Raw genomic sequence first — 18,719 nt, 5'->3', positions numbered from 1 at the left:
GCTAGGATAAGAGCAACACTCACTCCTGACTTGTCTTGCCTACAAGGAAAACAGGTGTTCAGGTAAACCAACACCCATTTGTACTATTCTTTAGAGGAAGCCTAAGCAAACCAATTGTGTTGAAAGAACACGGGCTTCCCTGCGAGGAAAAGATCTTTTCTTTTATTGTAATTCTAACAATCTGAGATAATCTGAAAAGGGGAAATTCAGATATATTCCAGCCTCTTGATAGTTCATTCCTATGCGCGAGGAAAGATATCAGTAAAGCATTCCATGCTATATTAGCTGCTGATTGGATTCATTCATCATTATTAAGACATATTGTGATTTACATAGCTTTGCTTTAGTACAGGTAGTCCTTGTCTTATGGCCACAATTGAGCCCCAAATTTCTGTTGCTAAGCGAGACATTTGTTGTGAGTTTTGCTCCATTTTATAACCTTTCTTGCCATATTTGTTAAGTGAATCACTGCAGATGTTAAATTGGTAACATGGTTGTTAAGTGAATCTGGCTTCCTCGTTGACTTTGCTTCTCAGAAGGTGGCAAAAGGTAATCACATAACCCCAGGACACTGTAACCATCATAAATATGAATCAACTGAGCACCTGAATATTGATCACATGACTATGGGGATGCTGCAGCGGTTGTAAGTATGGGGGGAAAAATAACATTTCTGAACTACACTCCAAGCCAACATGGTAGTGCTGAGGAATTCTGAGGCTGGTAATTGAGCAGCATTTGGAGAACCATCTGTTTTTCATCTTTAATGTAGAAATCAATTTTCTTTATATTTGGGTAAAGTCTTTATGGATAGTTTCATAATACATTAATAGATTGTTATATGAAATAACATTGTAACATCCTATAGTCCGATGAGTAAATTTCTCATTTGCTTTATATAATAGAACTTTTGTGCTAATGTTTGTTTATGTTGCTTAGTTGCCTGTGCTGTGTACTATTTCCTCCTTTTACTGTCCCAAACTGAAGCAGTGGATGGAATGAAAACAGCGATGGAGGCCTAGATCAGAGGCAGGGTTGTAGCAGCAAAACTGTTAAATGAAAATCTTTTAACTGCATGACATAAGGCCCCATAAATCTTTGGGTGGTTTTTATGCTGGAAAGTGGTGTTGTTCTTTTCAATAGTTTCTGGGAAACCATGGCCACCATCATGTACATTAGTCAGTGTTGTTGCCTGCAGGGTAGATATGTAAAAAAATGAAAACGGGATGGCCTGGGAAATCTAGTGGATTCCCATCTCCTAAAAATAGAATGATTATTATTGTTCTGGGTAATGGAAATCAATCCTGTATAATTTTCTATGTGAGCCAAGTGAGGTACAGTGAAATTGTTTAAACACTGGTGGTTTCTTTCTCACTTCCATCGCCCATAACGGCTTTTTTTCGAGAAGTTGTGGATGCCTCATTATTGGAGGTCTTTAAGAAAAGATTGGAGAGCCATTTGTCCGTTATGGTATAAGGGCCTCCTGTTTGAGCAGAAGGTTAGATTAGAAGACCACCAAGGTCTCTTCTAACTTCGCTATTTTGCATTCTGTAAATATTAATTAGGGTATGTTAAGATACCCTAATTTTGAGATTATGTGTCAGTATTGGAGTATTATGAAGTAGCATATTAAGTTGGTCCGAGCTGCACGTAAAAGTGATTTTCATTTTATATTATTTACCTGGGAAGTGTAAAGTTACCCCATTGTAGAAACATATACTTGGGATAACTCGGTCAGAAGATAACTATACAACAAGTCTTCCTCAATCCAGGACTTTCCAGTTATGTTGAGATGAGAGTTGCAGAATTAGTTTGGCCTCTTGAGAATTGCAATTCCAACACATCTGGAGAATATCAAGTTGAAGGATGTTACTATATAGATACAAATTTTAATAAATCAATTTTACCTATAAACTAGGCGTATGGCAGCATATGGCAGGCATAATTGAAATGGAAACAATGCAACATGGTTGGAAAGTGTATCATGTTGTTTCTCATGACAAGATTTCAGGCGTAGAAAAGGCTGTTTTTACAGGGCAAAAGATTTTAATTCTACATTCCTGTTTGATGATTCAGTAACAAGTTAGGATAGCTAAACAAGACAATTAGAGGAGACTTCTAACTGCCTTGTTTAGTTATCTTGTAATTTGTTATAATTATTCAAGGTTTATAGTTAAAAATATTAAAAGTAATGGTTTAACTGAATAGAAATAGATTGGCATAGTATTTATTGCAGATTTGGTTCTCTACTGCTTGTTTATAGTATGTGTCTCTTCCTCTTCCCCTCCCCTTCAGTTAATGTGCGCAACAGATTGAAAAGTGGTATGTTGCTATGGGTGCTTATTCCTGTAACTTAGACATCTTATGTTTTTAGCAGAATCATTCTTCCCTTCCTTCCCCCTCCCAGGCATTCAGTAAATCCTTGTTTCTTTTGAACTTGAAATGGTTTTGAAATGCAGATACTTCCCTTTCATTTAAAGCAAATTGTTCATTGCCCCATAATCATTACTTTTAAGCTGATAAAAAGGGGGTGGTTTCCCCAATCAGTCTTCCTGATAATTTGTCTTTTCTTTTTTTCTTATTTTTTGAAGGGAGCAGCCTTTTATGCAATCAAGCTGCTATTATCTATCTTATGCCTCAGTCAGGCTGGTTTCAGAGGATTGCAAGAAGAAGCTGTAATATGGACAAGATTTTTTTTTAAACTGGCATGCTGTACATCTGGAGTAGGTGGGGCAGAGCTCTTTGAATGAAGGGAAGGACGATTAATGTGTTATAAAGGCCACAGGATATAGGAATTATGTTTGGATGGCAACTTAACTCTGCTGTGAATAAAAATTTGCACTTGCATTTCCCCATGGAGCTGATTTATAAAGGGCACAAGTACTTGTTTTCATGGTGTTTTTTCTGCACTGTGGTCTTGATGCCTTTGTTGAACTTCTTTTTGCTGGATAAAAGCAAATCTGTGAATTTAATATTGCTGGAGCTTTTTTTCTTTGTCTAAGATAGTATTATGTATGTTGGATTTATATTGAGCAGGAATGGGCTTCTACTGTAGATTTCCCAGTATGTAGTGTCTAACCTGTTGTAAAGGAGGAGTCGTAGACATTTTGGGAAAGGAAGAGTAGTACTGACAAATAGTGATTAATAGATGATACAACAGTGATTGGTCTAATTCGAGACAACGATGAATCCTCATACAGATACAACTTGCCTCGTGGTGTAACTGGAACAATCTGGAACTGAACACACTCAAAACTGTAGAAATGGTGGTAGACTTTAGGAGAAACCCTCCCATACTACCACCTCTTACAATACTGGACAACACAGTATCAACAGTAAAGACCTTCAAATTTCTAGGTTCTATCATATCACAAGACCTAAAATGGACACCTAACATCAAAAATGTCATAAAAAAAACACAACAAAGAATGTTCTTTCTGCGCCAACTCAGAAAGCTCAAACTGCCCAAGGAGCTGCTGGTACAGTTTTACAGAAAAAATATTGAATCTGTCTTCTGTACCTCTATAACTGTCTGGTTTGGTTCTGCAACCCAATAAGACAGACACAGACTTCAGAGAGTAATTAGGACTGCAGAAAAAACAGTTACTATCAACCTGCCTTCCATCGAGGATCTGTATACTGCACGAGTCAAAAAGAGAGTTGTGAAAATATTTACAGACCTTTCACATCCTGGACATAAACTGTTTCAACTCCTTCCCTCAAAACGATGCTATAGAGCACTGCACACCAGAACAACTAGACACAAGGACAGTTTTTTCCCCAAACACCATCACTCTGCTAAACAAATAATTCCCTCAACACTGTCCAAATATTTACAAACTCTGCACTACTATTACTATTAATCTTCTCATCATTCCTTATCACCCATCCCCTCCCACTTGTGACTGTATGACTATAACTTTGTCGCTTGTATCCTTATGATTTATATTGACTGTTTCCTAGTTTGATTTGATTGCTTATTGTATCCTATGACTATTATTAAGTGTTGTACCTTATGATTCTTGACTCTTGATGAATGTACCTTTTCTTTATGTATACTGAGAGCATTTGCACCAAGTCAAATTCCTTGGGTGTCCAATCACACTTGGCCAATAAAAAATTCTATTCTCTTCTCTATTCTAATACATTTAACAGCTTTTTTGATTATATCTGCAAAACTGCTGTCTGTTATCCTTGTATGGTCATATGCGAAGGATGTACAGAATGCCTCATTAATCAACTAAAAGGAGCACATTTTGAAGTTCTCCTTGTGTATATGCATCATAATACTTTATGGACACACCAAGACATTTTGCAAGTCATGGATTAAATGAGGTGAATTAGATATAATCTGCAATTTATTGGTATGACAGAAAGGATCTAATCTGAATGATCCTTACAGATGAGAAAGATCTAGTGTAATCTTCAAAAAAAGTGCCCTCCAATATGCTGAGAATTCAATTTCCAAAATTCCCATGGATTCAGCAAATTTGCAGGCAGTTGCTGAAGTGGGTATAGTCTGTGAAACTACTGTTGCCTGATGGTATATTCCCTACCATCCTAGTGTGAGAAGGCAAAAACCCCATTGTTGTCTGGACCACTTGCCAACTTTGCCCTTCCCTCACGTGTCAGTGAACCCCAAGCAATAAAATAAAATACTGTTTAAGCTTTTTTGCCCATATTGACACTTGGGCAGAAAACTGAGCAAGTGTGTTCTCACTAGGAAATTGGCCAGTATCAGCAATCCAAGCAACACCATAAAAATTCTCTCAAGGTATGAAAATCTTTATATACACAACAAGATTTTCCATTATCCAAAGTCAATATCTGGGCACACAAAGAGGTGATGATTGCAAGGTGAAAAATTCTGCCTACTGGACTTGGCTCAGCAGCCCTCCCTTCCCAAGTGAACCACATTCATGTGCTTTCTAAAGCAAAGATCAAACTCTTCTATAAATATTTCTAACCCTTCCTTTCAATCTGTAGCCACATTTGATTGCTAAACTGGCTGTGTTGCTGTCGAATAAATTCCTACTCTGCTTCAAATAGTTGTCCTGTGCTCAGCCTGAAACAAACCAAACTTTTGTAATAAATTAAAAAATGCTTGTACGGCCTTCCTTAGCTATAAAATGCAGAAATTCCAGATTATGACAGCTGTAGCTCAAACCATTTGAAAAGCACTAGCTGATTTTTGACAGGGTAAAAGGGGCGTTGGTTCTTACCTGATACGCTTCTTTTCGTAGAGCTGTTGAGAGTGTCCAGGTTGGGAGGAGCTCCAGTCTCGGCTCTTCCAGGCTGAGCTTGAAATTGAGGAACGCCCCCTCACCGTCACGTGGTCCTCGGGCGCTCCCCAGGTTTTTGCACAGACGAGAAGGAAGGTCCTGTTCTCATCACACTCAGGAAAAAAATATATTAGATTGCTCGGTCAAACAGCCAGGTTTCCCACCAGACGGCCTACGGGTGGGGCTGGACACTCTCAACAGCTCTACGAAAAGAAGCGTATCAGGTAAGAACCAACGCCCCTTTTCCATAGAGCTGTCTCGAGTGTCCAGGTTGGGACATACCAAAGCTTGGCTAGTCCTGCGGGTGGGGCCCCGTCTGGTATAGAATCTCTCCTGGAACCCTGATGACCCGCTGGAAGGCATGCCCAACAGGAGAAAACCCCTGGATATTGGGATGTCTCAACAAGTGGCCTAGAGAGGAGGCGGGGCTATCCGGGAGGTAGTCCCGCCAAAGAGGCCAACAGGTGTGCACTGGGACTGGGATTCAAGAAACTGGGAAGACCGACCCGTGTGGGGAATTCCCCTGGGAGAACTCTGGACAGAGAGAAGGAGGGGAGGTGCAGAGATCTGTGTGAGGCCCGGGAGCGCAAGAAGGGACCCCGGCTAGCATTGAATGGGGGTAGATGTGTTGCCGACCAGGCGCCCAGGGCAGGGTGAGGAGGACAAGAGTGCTCCTGGGGTAGGAGCCTGTTGCAAGCAGGGGTTAAAGATCGGAGTAGAGGTAGGCCTTCTCGCACTCCTTCCTCTTTTTTTTTTTTTTTTAAAAGGACAAGCGCCTGAGGGCGACTGCATTATCGAGAACGACGGAACGAACCTCTCCCGGATCCCCGGGAGGGCTTCCTGGAAGGATTACCTCCGGACCCATCCGGCTCCGCTCGGTAGGGAGATCTATAGGGAGAGGATCGGTAGTATCTGGCAAAGGAGGAGGAATGAGAAGAACCCTGGCGAGGAGAGGGGGGGGGAGCCTCTGAAGTCGGACCTCCTAGAGAGGGAAGGGAGGTACTTGCGCTTGTTCCGGGTCTCGGCCAGGAATGGGTCGAGAACCGGTCCAAATAACTTCCCCCCAGAGATGGGGGCTGTTGCTAGCTTAGTCTTGTTTTTAACGTCCGCTTGCCAGTGGCGGAGCCAGAGTAGACGGCGGGCGGTAACCTGGGACGAAATGGCCCTGGTGGAGAACTTTGCCGCCTGGAAGGTGGCGTCTGCAAAACTCGGCGCGGCCAGGATCTTGGCAATGTCCTGGTGCGCCCTGAGATTGGCTGTGGGGACATGCTGCTTGAGCTGCTGGAGCCACTTGATGGAAGACCTGGTGAAAACGACGCGGCAGTGGAAGCCCTGACTGCCCAAGCGTCAGAGAGGTGAGCGCGCACAGGGCCAGTTCAGCTCGCTTGTCCTCGGGCTGGAGAGCATCGAGTGAGTCGCTGGGAGTAGAGCGGGAAACCAGGCCTACCACGGGCTCGTCCCACGGGAGGGATCGAGCAAGGTGGAGAACTGCGGTTCCAGGTTAAAAACCGCTTGTCCTGGGCGTTGGGGGAGGGGGGCCCGAGGAGGCCAGCTGCCTAGAAACCATGTCTGAGAATATGGGCGGGACAGGGATCACCTCAGTTTCCGCCACGGGCTGAGAGAAGAGAGAGTCGGGAGGAACCCCTGCCGCCGCCGGGTTGGGTGGGGGAGGGGGGTTCAGGCCCGAGGTGGTCCTGGCTTTGAACAGGAGGGACCTAAATAGGTGTGGTTTAAAGAGCCCTAGAAACGCAGGCTGACCTGGAGGGAGGCCCTCGTCCTCCGACATGTCCCCTTCTAGGGGACCTGTTCCCGAAAAGAGTTCACTGCCTATGAGGGACCTCATGTCAAGGTCCTGCTCGTCCCCAAAGAGGGAAGGGTCCCCGGGTTCTTGGGCCTCCATTCCCTCCAACTCCAAAGGTAAGGTTAAGTCCTCTTGGGGAGTTGCTTGACCATGCGAGGCCGCTGATCCTAGGGCCTCGGGGGCCGCGGGCCGAGGAACCAGGCCGGCCAGCTGCTGCATCTGTTGTGCTACCCTTTGCCGGATGGCCAGCTCCATAGCCTGCATTAGGTTTTCGGGTATTTCCGCCATGGGGAGAGACTCCTCCGGGCGCAGTTCTACAGCAGTGGTGGGCAAGGTGACCTCAGGGGCCTGTCCAGGCTGTGGGGGAAGCAGAAGCAGGAGGGGAGGGGAGAGGAGGATGGGTGGAGGTTGATGGAACGGAAGGGTCCCGGGCACAGAGCTTGACTCCTGAGAGCGTCTGTCAATTTCCCTTCGAGGGCCCTGTGTCGCCTGAGGGCATCCCTTTGGGAAGCTTTGGATGGTTCCTGTGCCTGTTTGCGCAGGTGGTGGGATTTGGCCTTGGCCTTCAGAGAAGTGCCACGAGAGGTATTGTCGTCTGCCATCTGGAGAGGAGAGAAAAAAAGGAAAAAATTTTTTTGGTTAATGCGAGGCGGTTAACGGGTCTGGGTACAGCCAAAGCAGAGGCTGGAACTCCCAGTGCTCGTGTTGCACCCCCTTTTTTGTCAAGGCCACAGAATTGTTCTGTAACGTGTTGGGAAGTAGGGCCTAGCCCGGGGCCAATCGGCCAGAATAAACGCCAAGCTGTCCCTGCCGGGCGAACCGGGAAGGGACATGGCAAGCAACTAACTCCTTAGTTGGGGGAGACTTAGGCAGGATTGCAAGGTATTTGAGCAGTCCCAGGATCTGCCCAGGAGTCAGGAAAACAATGCGGCCTACTGGTAGGCCTCTGAAAAAAAAAAAAAAAAACCAATGACCCTGAGGCCGCAGGCAGAAGGGAATAATGTAAGCTGAAACCAGGTCTGGATGCGGCCTACGGGAGGCCGGGAATCCCAACGCACGTTCCACGCCCCCTTTTAGTCAAAAAATTTTTTCTGTTTAAAATAGAGGTTTGGTACAACCAGGGCCTAGCCCAGAGACCAATCAGCCAGAAAGGTGAACGCCAGGCAGCTACCCCTGCCGGACGGACCGGGAAGGGGGGGGGGCAGAGCTGCTACTTCGCCTGCTGGAGAAAAAGGCTGCAGGGCCAACAGACCCTATTTCTGCAGGAGGCTGAGACGAGGGAATCCCAGGCTGCCTAATAGTCAGTTAAGGCTGCGGCCTGTAAAAGGCCTCTAGTAATGGCAGACGGCCATGCGGCCACTCCCAAGATGGCGGCCGTTCCAGGGCACACCCAAGATGGCGGCCGTTCCAGGGCACACCCAAGATGGCGGCCGTTCCAGGGCACACCCAAGATGGCGGCCACTCCAGGGCACACCCAAGATGGCGGCCGTTCCAGGGCACACCCAAGATGGCGGCCGTTCCAGGGCACACCCAAGATGGCGGACGCCACAGGGGGCCCGAGATGGAGGCCGCAAGTAACGGAGGCAGCCCCAGCGGCGGTAAACTCCCAGGGAAGATTAGAGCCTTTGGGAGAACCAGGGAAGCGTACCCTGGGCTAGAAGGCGTTCGCGGGGGGGGAACGGCGGCTAAAGCGAGGAGAGGCAGGCAGGAACGAAGCGGCCTCGCGCGGAGCGATTAGGCGGCAAACGAAGCGGTGGGGGGGGGGCAGCGCTCGAAGCGCTCGTTTTCTCCCCCTAAGGAAACAGTTCGGAAGTTAAAAAACACTCCCTGGGGAGTTCAAACCTGAAGTCCTGCGCTGCCTGCCGGTGATCCAGTAGAAAGCGATGAGGAGGAGAGGCCTAGAATGCTGAACGACCGGAGCAAGGGAAAAACAGCCTGTTAGCCACGAGGCTGAGCAAAAAACTGGGGAGCGCCCGAGGACCACGTGACGGTGAGGGGGCGTTCCTCAATTTCAAGCTCAGCCTGGAAGAGCCGAGACTGGAGCTCCTCCCAACCTGGACACTCGAGACAGCTCTATGGAAAACAGATTGTTAACTGAAAGACGATAAATTTGAGATTCCCTGAGTAATTGGATCTCTTAATAAGATATTTTGCTAGTCCAATATTTTGACTAAATATTTTCTTTTCAAAGTTGGGGGACTTTGTGGTGCCATGATATATTTCTGTGACTTCTCCTTTGCATCCTAAATAAAACTAGTTTCATTGAGGTTTAATTAGGCAATAAATCAATATACTACTTTTAATAATTAACATTTTAATACATGTATCAAATAAAACAGTAACAGAACACTTACACATTATACATTTATTTATAATTTAAATCATTAAATCTATTCAGCATCTTAGTGCTTTTCTAAATTTTATTAAAAGCGTTTTATTGATAATAATGATCAAATTTAAAACCATATTTTAATGGAAAAAAGGAAGATCTTTCATTTTGCATAATTCATTGTTCTCAAACTGGTTTGCAAATCCTAGAGACTGTCTGCACATCTGGAGGAGAGGGGTTACAGGGGCAGTGGTGATGGCCAAAATCTACACTCTTGATATTGAGTGCAAAATGAGCTTAAGAGATATTACAGTAAGCAGAGCTGTTTCTTCCTTTCCCTCTTCTCCCCTCCACATACCCCCTCCTCCCGTTCCTTCCCCATCCCCTATTATCTTTGTGTTTACCACCATCACCAAATACAGCATAAAATTTGGTTTCAAATCTAGGAGCAGCGATTCCATTTCACTTAATGTTACAGAAAACTTTCTAATGCCAGAATAATTCATCAAGAAAACCAATTAACTATGGAGATTGTAGGTTCTTTGGGGGCTAGATGCTTCAAGCACAGATGGTTTAGTTATCTGTTGGAATGCTTTAATTCAGGTTTAACTTGGTATTATAAATAATCTCCAAGAATACCATTCTTTTTTATGATTTGGCATGCTCTATAACAACGGTAGTAGACTTTATTTGTCAGAGATTCTACTCTTCAGAGAATGCCAAGAGGGGAATTGGTCACAATACCAATTTTCTGCAGGGTAGTTCATTATTGCAACCAAAATTTGTGTCTTTTGAACCTTAAAGACCAATATGTTTGTGGATTGAAGTCTATTTTGTTAGATTTTTGTGCAATGATTCAAATTTACTCTTCCATGATTGCTTTAGTTGTTTCAAATGGAGACCGTATTCGTACTCCTGTGTGCTTCATAGAGCTTATAGGAAATCAAATTTGAAATGTTGCATAGCCCTAGAACAGAACATTATTTTACGGAGGGGGATATTGGTAGTCTTCAGCATATGACTGTAATGGAGCTTGCGAGACAATTTTACGAAGACAATCTCTATATATAGAATAGCTGTGTCAAGTATTTGAAAGAAATTAGAATATGTATAGGCAGGAGCACAAGTGAAATACCTCAATTGGAACAGCTAAATTACCTGAATTTTTTGCAAGCCTGCATAGCTGTTTCAAAAGTTATTTGTAGCTTTTCTTTTGACTCCATATGCTTGCCGAGATAGGTAGAAACAGTTTTAAAAACAGGGATGCAAACATGGCAAAATACTGAATGCAGTAGAAATTCAAAGATATACACTTTGTATTTGTTTGAGTATCTTTGAATTCCATTGCACAGCTTTAATACACACGATGGGGATGGAGAATAATAAAAAGTCATGTCAGAGGTCAGGTACAGACAATGATAGTTGCCTTGGGAACCTGTAATACAGATACTGAATGTTCTTAAAAAGGCATTTCTAAATGTTGAATAAACCCAATGAATCAGAATTAAGTAATGAATTAGGTTTGAGAGAACAATGGATTTAATTTACAAATTAAAAACACAGAGAACAGAATGATACAATACAGAAATGTAGAATAATGATATAATAATAAAAACAAAAAATAAAGGGTGGTACAAACTGGGCAACAACCAAAGGTAATGTAGATTAGCCAGGAGGTGGTTTCAATATTACCAAAAGCTTAGACAAAGAGCCAGGTCTTCAAGGATTTCTAAAATACCACCGAGGTGGACCATCTGGATCTCATTCCAAAAAGTAGGTGCTACAAAAAAAGGTGCACTTCTGGGTCCATTTTTTAATTGAAGGAACTCCAGAGTGCACCAACCCCTGCCAGATCAAAATAGTTAGACAGATATTATGGAAAATAGGCAGATCTCCTAGTCGGACTTTATAAATAATGACTATCTTGAATCATATTCATAAGCCAAGTGGCAACTAGTATGACTGATGAAGCAAGTAACAACATGGGCATATCAAGGCATGCCCATCACCACCCTTGCCAGAGCAATCCAAGCCCCCCATGGAGTAGTCAAGCCTGAATGATTAGGGCACAAGCGATTCCCAATTTAGGAAAGAATGAAACTGGGACACCAGATAGTGGTATCCAAAGGCTTCCTGACAACAGCTGTCATATCCTCATCAAGCAGTCCAGGAAGATCCCCAGATTGTGCATCATTTTAGAATGGGAAAGAACTACTACATCTCAGGATAGGGATGAAGCATCTCCACGTCTGAGTAACCCAAATTCTCACAGCTATTCAATCTTGGTAAGATTGAATCAGAGGCAGTTTCTCCCCATCCAAACCTGTGGAGCCCCGAGACACAAGAACAGAACCTTGATAGTCTCATTTGGCTGGTTCATGATAAAATGGGCGTTGGTCTTACCTGACACGCCATTTCTAGTCGAGCTGCGAGGATCATCCAGAGAGTGGGAGGTGCTCCAGTCTGCGTCTGTGTAGGCTGAGCTTAATTACTGAGGAACGTTCCGCCCTCTATCACGTGGTCCCTTGCAGCGTTCCCCAGTTTATGTGAAGTCGAGAGAGGAGGAAAGTCGTCTAACTCTCATCTAACTAGACTTAAGGTATCATTGGCCGAAACAAGACTCCCCCAGATGGAAAAAAGGAAAAAAAGGGTGGGGCTGGATGATCCTCGCAGCTCGACTAGAAATGGCGTGTCAGGTAAGACCAACGCCCATTCTCCCTCGAGCTGCTCGGATCATCCAGAGAGTGGGACATACCAAGGCTTGGCTGTCCTACGGGAGGGAATCCGTCTGGGGTGGAAGCTCCCCCGGGTCCTCGATGACTCGCTGGAGGACTCGTCTCCAAACGAGGCCTCCGCTGAGGCAAAGATGTCAATCTTATAATGCCTAATGAAAGGGGAGGGGGAAGCCCAGGTGGTGGCCCGACAAATGTCTGAAATTGGAGCCTGGGTAGCCCAGGCTGCTGAGGTGGCCGCACTTCTGGTGGAATGTGTGGTGACCCCGCTGGGAACTGGTAAGGCCTGAGATGAATAAGCCTTGGCAATGGTGGCTCTGATCCATCGGCCGATGGTGGAAGGTGACACCTTGTGGCCTAACGACTTGGGTTGGAAAGAAAGGAATAAGGACTCAGACCTTCTAAAGGGTTGTGTGCGTTTAATGTAAATGCGGAGGGCCCGCCTCACATCCAGGGTGTGCCATCGCTTCTCCCTCTCCCGCGAGGGATTGGGACAGAAGTTGGGGAGAGTGAGCTCCTGAGCCCTGTGAAAGGCTGAATTGACCTTGGGCAAGAAGGTCGGGTCAGGGCGTAGGACCACCCGATCAGAGTGGAAGATGCACAGGTCTTTTCTCACCAAAAGGGCTGCTATCTCCGATATTCGGCGAGCCAAGGTAATTGCCACCAGAAACACTACCTTGAACGTCAAAATTTGGAGGGAGGACTCTCTGATAGGCTCGAAGGAAGGCTTAGTTAGGGCCACCAGGACCTTGTTAAGATCCCAAGTGGGGTATCGATGCACAACAGGGGGACAGAGGTTAGTGGCTCCCCTGAGGAAGGCCCTGATACGGGGATGGTGAGAAAGGGAACCCAGATTGTCGCTGGGAACGACAGTCGAGAGGGCCGCTACCTGGCATCTCAAAGTGTTAGGCGAAATACCTTTTTTGAGCCCGTCCTGGAGGAAGTTCAAAACTTGGGCAACCGAAGGCGAGAGCGGGTTGACCTGGGAGGAATGGCACCACCTGCAGAAGCTGACCCAAGTAGCGTTGTATATTCGGTTGGTTGAAGGCCGTCTGGCGGCCAGGATGGTATTAATAACCTGGTCAGATAAGTTCTCCTTCCTTAACCTTTCCCGCTCAACCTCCAAACGGTTAACTGGAGCCATTGGGGCTCCGGATGCCGAATGGGCCCCTGGGAGAGGGAGATCCTGTCCGGTGGGATTCTCCACGGAGGAGACACCAATAGATTGCGGAGGTCCGCAAACCACAGCCGTCTGGGCCAATAGGGGGCCACTAGGATTAATTCTGCCTCCTCCTGGATCAGTTTCTGAATGACTCTGGGAAGCAGAGCTAACGGGGGGAAGGCGTACAGGAGTCCCGGGGGCCGCAGACAGCGAAGGGCGTCATGATTCTCGGCCCCGGGGAAGGGAATCTGGAGAAGAACCGAGGGAGTTGGGAGTTGAAGGGGGATGCAAAGAGGTGCACTGATGGGAGGCCAAAGATCATGGTCGCCTCCCTGAACAGGGACGGGTGGATGCGCCACTCGGACTGATCCACGGTGGCCCTGCTCAACCAGTCCGCTCGGGTGTTTGAGGCCCCTGAAATGTGTTCTGCTTTGATCGAGAGGAGGTGACGCTCTGCCCAACGGCAGAGTCGTTCGGCCTCCCTCATCAACCGGATAGACTGGGTGCCGCCTTGCCTGTTGACATGGGCCTTGGCGGTGACGTTGTCCATGAGGATAAGGACGTGTCGCCCGCGTACCTGAGGCAGGAAGTGGCGCAGGGCAAGGTGGATGGTGTGGAGCTCCAGCCAGTTTATGCTGCATGCCCGCTCTGCTTGGGACCATTTGCCCTGCGTTGTAAGGGACTGGATGTGAGCGCCCCAGCCATTCAGACCTGCGTCTGTGGTGACGGTGAGACACTGAGGTTCTTTGAAGTGATGACCCCTGTTGATGGCAGGGTTGGTCCACCAGAGGAGAGACGAGAGGACCTTTGGAGGCACCTTGATGGTGGATTTTGAGTTGCTTCTGCCGGACCTTTGAAACGGAAGCAGGAGCCACTGCAGGGACCTGGTGTGTAAATGGGCCCAAGGAATAATAGAGATGCATGAAACCATTTTTCCCAGCAATTTAGACAATTCTAATAGAGAAGCCCTCTTTGATTGTCGAATAACTTGAATAGAGTTTTGGATACTTAGGAACCTTTCCGAAGAAAGGAACACCTTTCCCTGAACCTCAATAATGGCCCCCAAGTGAGCAATTCGGGTAGAAGGAACCAGTTGGCTCTTTTTTTGATTGACTAGAAAACCATGGGTCTGGAGTGCAGAGAGGGCGATCTTGGTGTCCTTCTCTGCCTGGGATTTGGAATGGGACAGGATGAGGATGTCATCCAGGTAACAATGGAGCCGGACCGGATGGTCCCTTAAGTGGGCCGCCAGGGCCGCGAGGATCTTAGTAAAAACTCTAGGGGCGGAAGCTAACCCAAAGGGAAGGGCCACATACTGGAAATGACGATTATTGTAACAGAACCTGAGGAATTTGGAGTGGGAGGGCCGAATTGGGATTTGGAGGTATGCCTCTGAGAGGTCTATAGAAGAGAGCCAATCCCCTTGCCTGGTGCTCAGTAGGATGGATTGAAGGGTGTGCATTTTGAATTTACGGAGGGTTAGGTAGCGATTAAGCTGTTTGAGATCCAGGATTGCTCTCCACCACCCCCCGAAGGATTTGGGAACCACAAAGAGATGGGAGTAGAAACCCTGACCTCGCTGAGAGGGAGGGACTGGCTGAATGGCCTGGATGGTGAGTAGGTGACGGATGGCAGAGTCCATCAAGCTGCGTTTGGAGGGGTCCCTAGAGGGAGGAGATGCCATGAAAAACTCGGGAGGTTGAGAATTGAACTCCAGAGCGAGCCCAAACCTAATGGAGTCCCTGACCCAGTTATTGGAAGTGGTGGAGTCCCATTGGTCAGCGAAATGTCTAAGCCGACCGCCAATGGGAGGAGAAAGACAAGATTTATTTGGGGCGCCGGAAGGTTCTCCCCCCCGGAACCTCTGAAGGGACGCTTGAAACCTCTGCCCCTCCTATTCCGATCGCCCGGATCGGAGCGATCCTGGGGGTATGATGGTCTATAAGAGGGAGGCCTCGGGTATCTGGGAGGGAAGGGAGACTGGTAGAAGGACCGGGAGGACCCTCTTCGAAAGGGTTGAGGGGTTCTAGAGTCTGGCCTCCTAAAAAGAGAGGGGAGGAATTTTTTCTTGCCCCTAGTTTCGGCCAATAGTGGGTCCAGAGCCAGACCAAAGAGCTTCTCCCCCTTAATGGGAGCAGAGGCCAGCTTGACTTTATTTTTAACGTCCGCCTGCCATGGTTTGAGCCAAAGCAGACGGCGAGCAGTGACCTGAGAAGCTAGTGCCCGGGAGGAAAATTTGACAGCATGGTACGTGGCGTCGGCCGAGAATTCTGCCGCTGCCATGATTTTCGCAATGTCCTGAAGCGCCCTTGTGTTGGAGGGAGGAACATGCGATTTTAGTTGGCGGAGCCACCGGATAGAGGACCTGGTGAAGAAAGAGGCGGCCATGGCCGATCTAATGGCCCAGGCGTCGGCTAGATGAGCCTGACGCAAGGCTAACTCGGACCTCCTGTCCTCGGGCTTGAGAGCCTCCAGAGGGTCGCTTGGGGAGGAGGAGGAAGCGAGACCAACGATGGGCTCATCCACCTCCGGGGTGTTGAGGAGGGAGCAAAAACTCGGCTCGAGGTTAAAGAACCTCTTATCCTGGGTGGATGGGGCAGGCCCCCCCCCGTAAAGCTCAGCTAGTTAGAGACCAGGTCATGGAAAATAGGTGGGGCTGGGATCACGTCCTCAGCTACCACCGGCTGCCTAAACATGGCGTCCTCTGGATCTTCCGCAGAGGAGGGGGGGGCAGAGGGGAGTTGAGCGGCCAGGCCAGAGGTGTTCTTGGCCTTGAACAGGATGGATTTGAACATGTGGGGTTTGAACAGTCCCACAAAGGAAGGCTGGTCGGGGGTAAGGCCCTCATCCTCCGACAGCTCTGCTTCCATTGGGTCTAATTCCGAAAAGGGTTCCCCATGGAAGGTAGATCCCCATTCAAGATCCTCCTCCTCCTCCCTGTATTGGTCTATAACCTCCATGTCCTCGTCCAGTTCCCTTTCTGGAAGAGGGCTGGCCTTCCGGAAGGGTACCTGACAAGGAGCAGGGTCCGGAGTGGGCGTGGACCTGGCTGGTACAGACTCTTGTGCAGGAGCTGTCTGAGGAAGGCCTGGCCTGGCCATCTGCTGCAGGCCTTGAGCTATTCCTTGGCGAATTGCCTGCTCCATCCAAACTCTCATGTACTCAGGCATCTCAATCGTGGGCGGGTCCTCCTGTCTTAGGCCAGCAGCCGTGGGGCTGAAGGTGGCTTCGGGCATCCTCCTGGTCGCTGGTCCAGGGGCCTGAGACTCCTGGGATGAGCTGTGCCTGGAGAGAGGGGTACAAACTGGAGTGGGGGGTGCCTGGATGTAGAAGGGACGGCTGGGGGTGTTGGTTGGGGTACCCTAGAACGCCTGTCGAACTCTCTCTCTAGTGCCTCATGGCGCCTTAAGGCGTCCCTTTGAGAGGCCTTGGAAGCCTCCTGGGAGGTTTCCTTAGCCTGTCTGCGCACATGATGGGACTTAGATTTTGCCTTCAAAGAAGGGCGGTTGGTGGAATTGTCGTCTGCCATTGTGAAACAAATAGGTGGAGCAATATATAGGCGGTTGGCACGCCAAGGATATGACCTGTGGGTAAGGCCGGGTATCCAGAAGCTGGCCCACGCCCCCTTTTAGAATTTGTAAAGAATAATCTGAAAAATATAATCAATAATTATATATTGCAACAGTTATAGATTGCTATTATTAAGGAATATATAGTGTCAGGATATGAATCTAGGAAAAAACACTGCTGCAGCAGTAATGAGAAGCTATATATCTCTAAGCAAATCTGAGAGTGATTAAACACCAATTGAATAAAATTGGGTCACCAATGTAAAAATATGAAGATATTCCGTATTAATCTGTGACTCAGAGACAACCTAGCAGTTGTGGTAGATAAGGAAGAACCAATTAGTCAAATTAACGCCAGGAATCAAATGGCCTCAGGCAGCTTGCCGCCCCCTGCCCCCCCAGGGAGGGAGTGGCTGCACTTGCTTCCACGCCCTGAGCTCTGCTGCGGGAGCCAACACTTTCACCACCAATGAATATAAATTTAATTATTTATTCCTTTGAGAGAGAGAGAAAAGGCCCTACTAGGCTTGGAGGCCTGAGGCAAGGGCTAGAAAGAACGTCGCAGCAAGATGGAGGCCTCAAAATGGCGCCCGACCACGAGGCGACGCCCAAAATGGCGGCCGCCTGGGAAACGATGGAAAAAAGAAGAAACGGGCTGCTCAGGGCGGATAAGTCCTGCAAGCCACAAGGGCGAGGACGCTGAAATCGCCTCTACCAGGGTGATTGGCGTTGTATGGGGGGAAAACCAGCGGCGCAATAGATCCGGACCGCTGTGGGCGGCACGAGGAAAACAAGGCAGGAACGGATGGAAAGAAACGGCTGGGGGGTAGCGCTAAAGCGCTGCTAAGCCGCCCGCTCAGCCCCCTGGGGGCGAAAAACGCGCACCCCTGGATCCCAAGGCACCCTCAAATGCGCAGAGGCTAAGGAAAGGCAAGAGCTGGGAGTCAAACCTGAGAATTTTTTCCTGAGCTTGAATCGGCCAAGAGAGTGAGAAGCACAACAAAAACACACAGCCTAACTCTGCGAAGGCTGAGCATAAACTGGGGAACGCTGCAAGGGACCACGTGATAGAGGGCGGAGCGTTCCTCAGTAATTAAGCTCAGCCTACACAGACGCAGACTGGAGCACCTCCCACTCTCTGGATGATCCGAGCAGCTTGAGGGAGAATGACAGTGCCATTACCATACGGAGAGATCAGGGGATAACCTCACTCAATGGCTTCATATAGATGTTAGCTCAAGTATAGATGCATTGCCTCTGTCCTGGTCTTCCACAATCATCTATAGACTCAGTACTAAATTTCAGTCTGAAAACTTATCTAGGTAATCTGCTTCCTTCAGAGTTCTACTCATTTGCAGGCTGACCACCTTCTCAATAACCTTCCTGAAACTGGATGATAGTTATTGAGAACTGTTGAATCCAAGGATGGACTCTTGAGGAGGAGGCATACTACTGCCTCTTTCAGAGTAAGGGTTTTACCCCTCTGTCATGGAGGCCAATACCATAACATGGAGCCAACTGCAGATCATCTCCCTGGCTATTTTTATAACCCAAGAAGGGCCCAGATCCAATAAATAGGTAGGGTGTTGCACAGGGTGATTGCACAAAGTACACAGTCCACTTTCTCAGGACACCTCAAATTCATCCTGATTACACCAGTCATATGTCTAGGCACGTTGGCCTAATCTACCTAGTCAGAGTCCAAGATTCCAAATTGGAGTGGATCTGAGAAATTTTATCTACCAGATAGCCTGAAAAATCATCACTATAGTCCAGTATAGTAAAACAAACAATTCATAAAATTTCTGGTGAAAATGAAAGATCTTTTAGCCTGAATTGGATAG

The 18,719-nt window shown here is 47.5% G+C and overlaps 2 protein-coding genes across 7 annotated transcripts in view; one reads left to right on the top strand and one right to left on the bottom strand.

Moving 5' to 3' along the window:
* Positions 1-18,719, top strand: part of SRGAP2 (SLIT-ROBO Rho GTPase activating protein 2) — a 243,082-nt gene that overhangs the window by 30,540 nt on the left and 193,823 nt on the right. The window lies entirely within an intron of this gene.
* LOC148126091 (uncharacterized) lies at positions 14,948-16,542 on the bottom strand. The gene is given in 2 exon segments (XM_087928695.1): positions 14,948-15,918; positions 15,921-16,542. Coding segments are annotated over 2 exon segments (1,593 nt in total).

This window comes from Pseudonaja textilis, chromosome 3 (genome assembly GCF_049901715.1).
Source record: "Pseudonaja textilis isolate UNSWEBS1 chromosome 3, rPseTex1.2, whole genome shotgun sequence".
Taxonomy (NCBI): domain Eukaryota; kingdom Metazoa; phylum Chordata; class Lepidosauria; order Squamata; family Elapidae; genus Pseudonaja; species Pseudonaja textilis.
The sequence above is the reverse complement of the archived record's forward strand: the minus strand, read 5'-3'. Positions and strand labels throughout refer to the sequence as shown.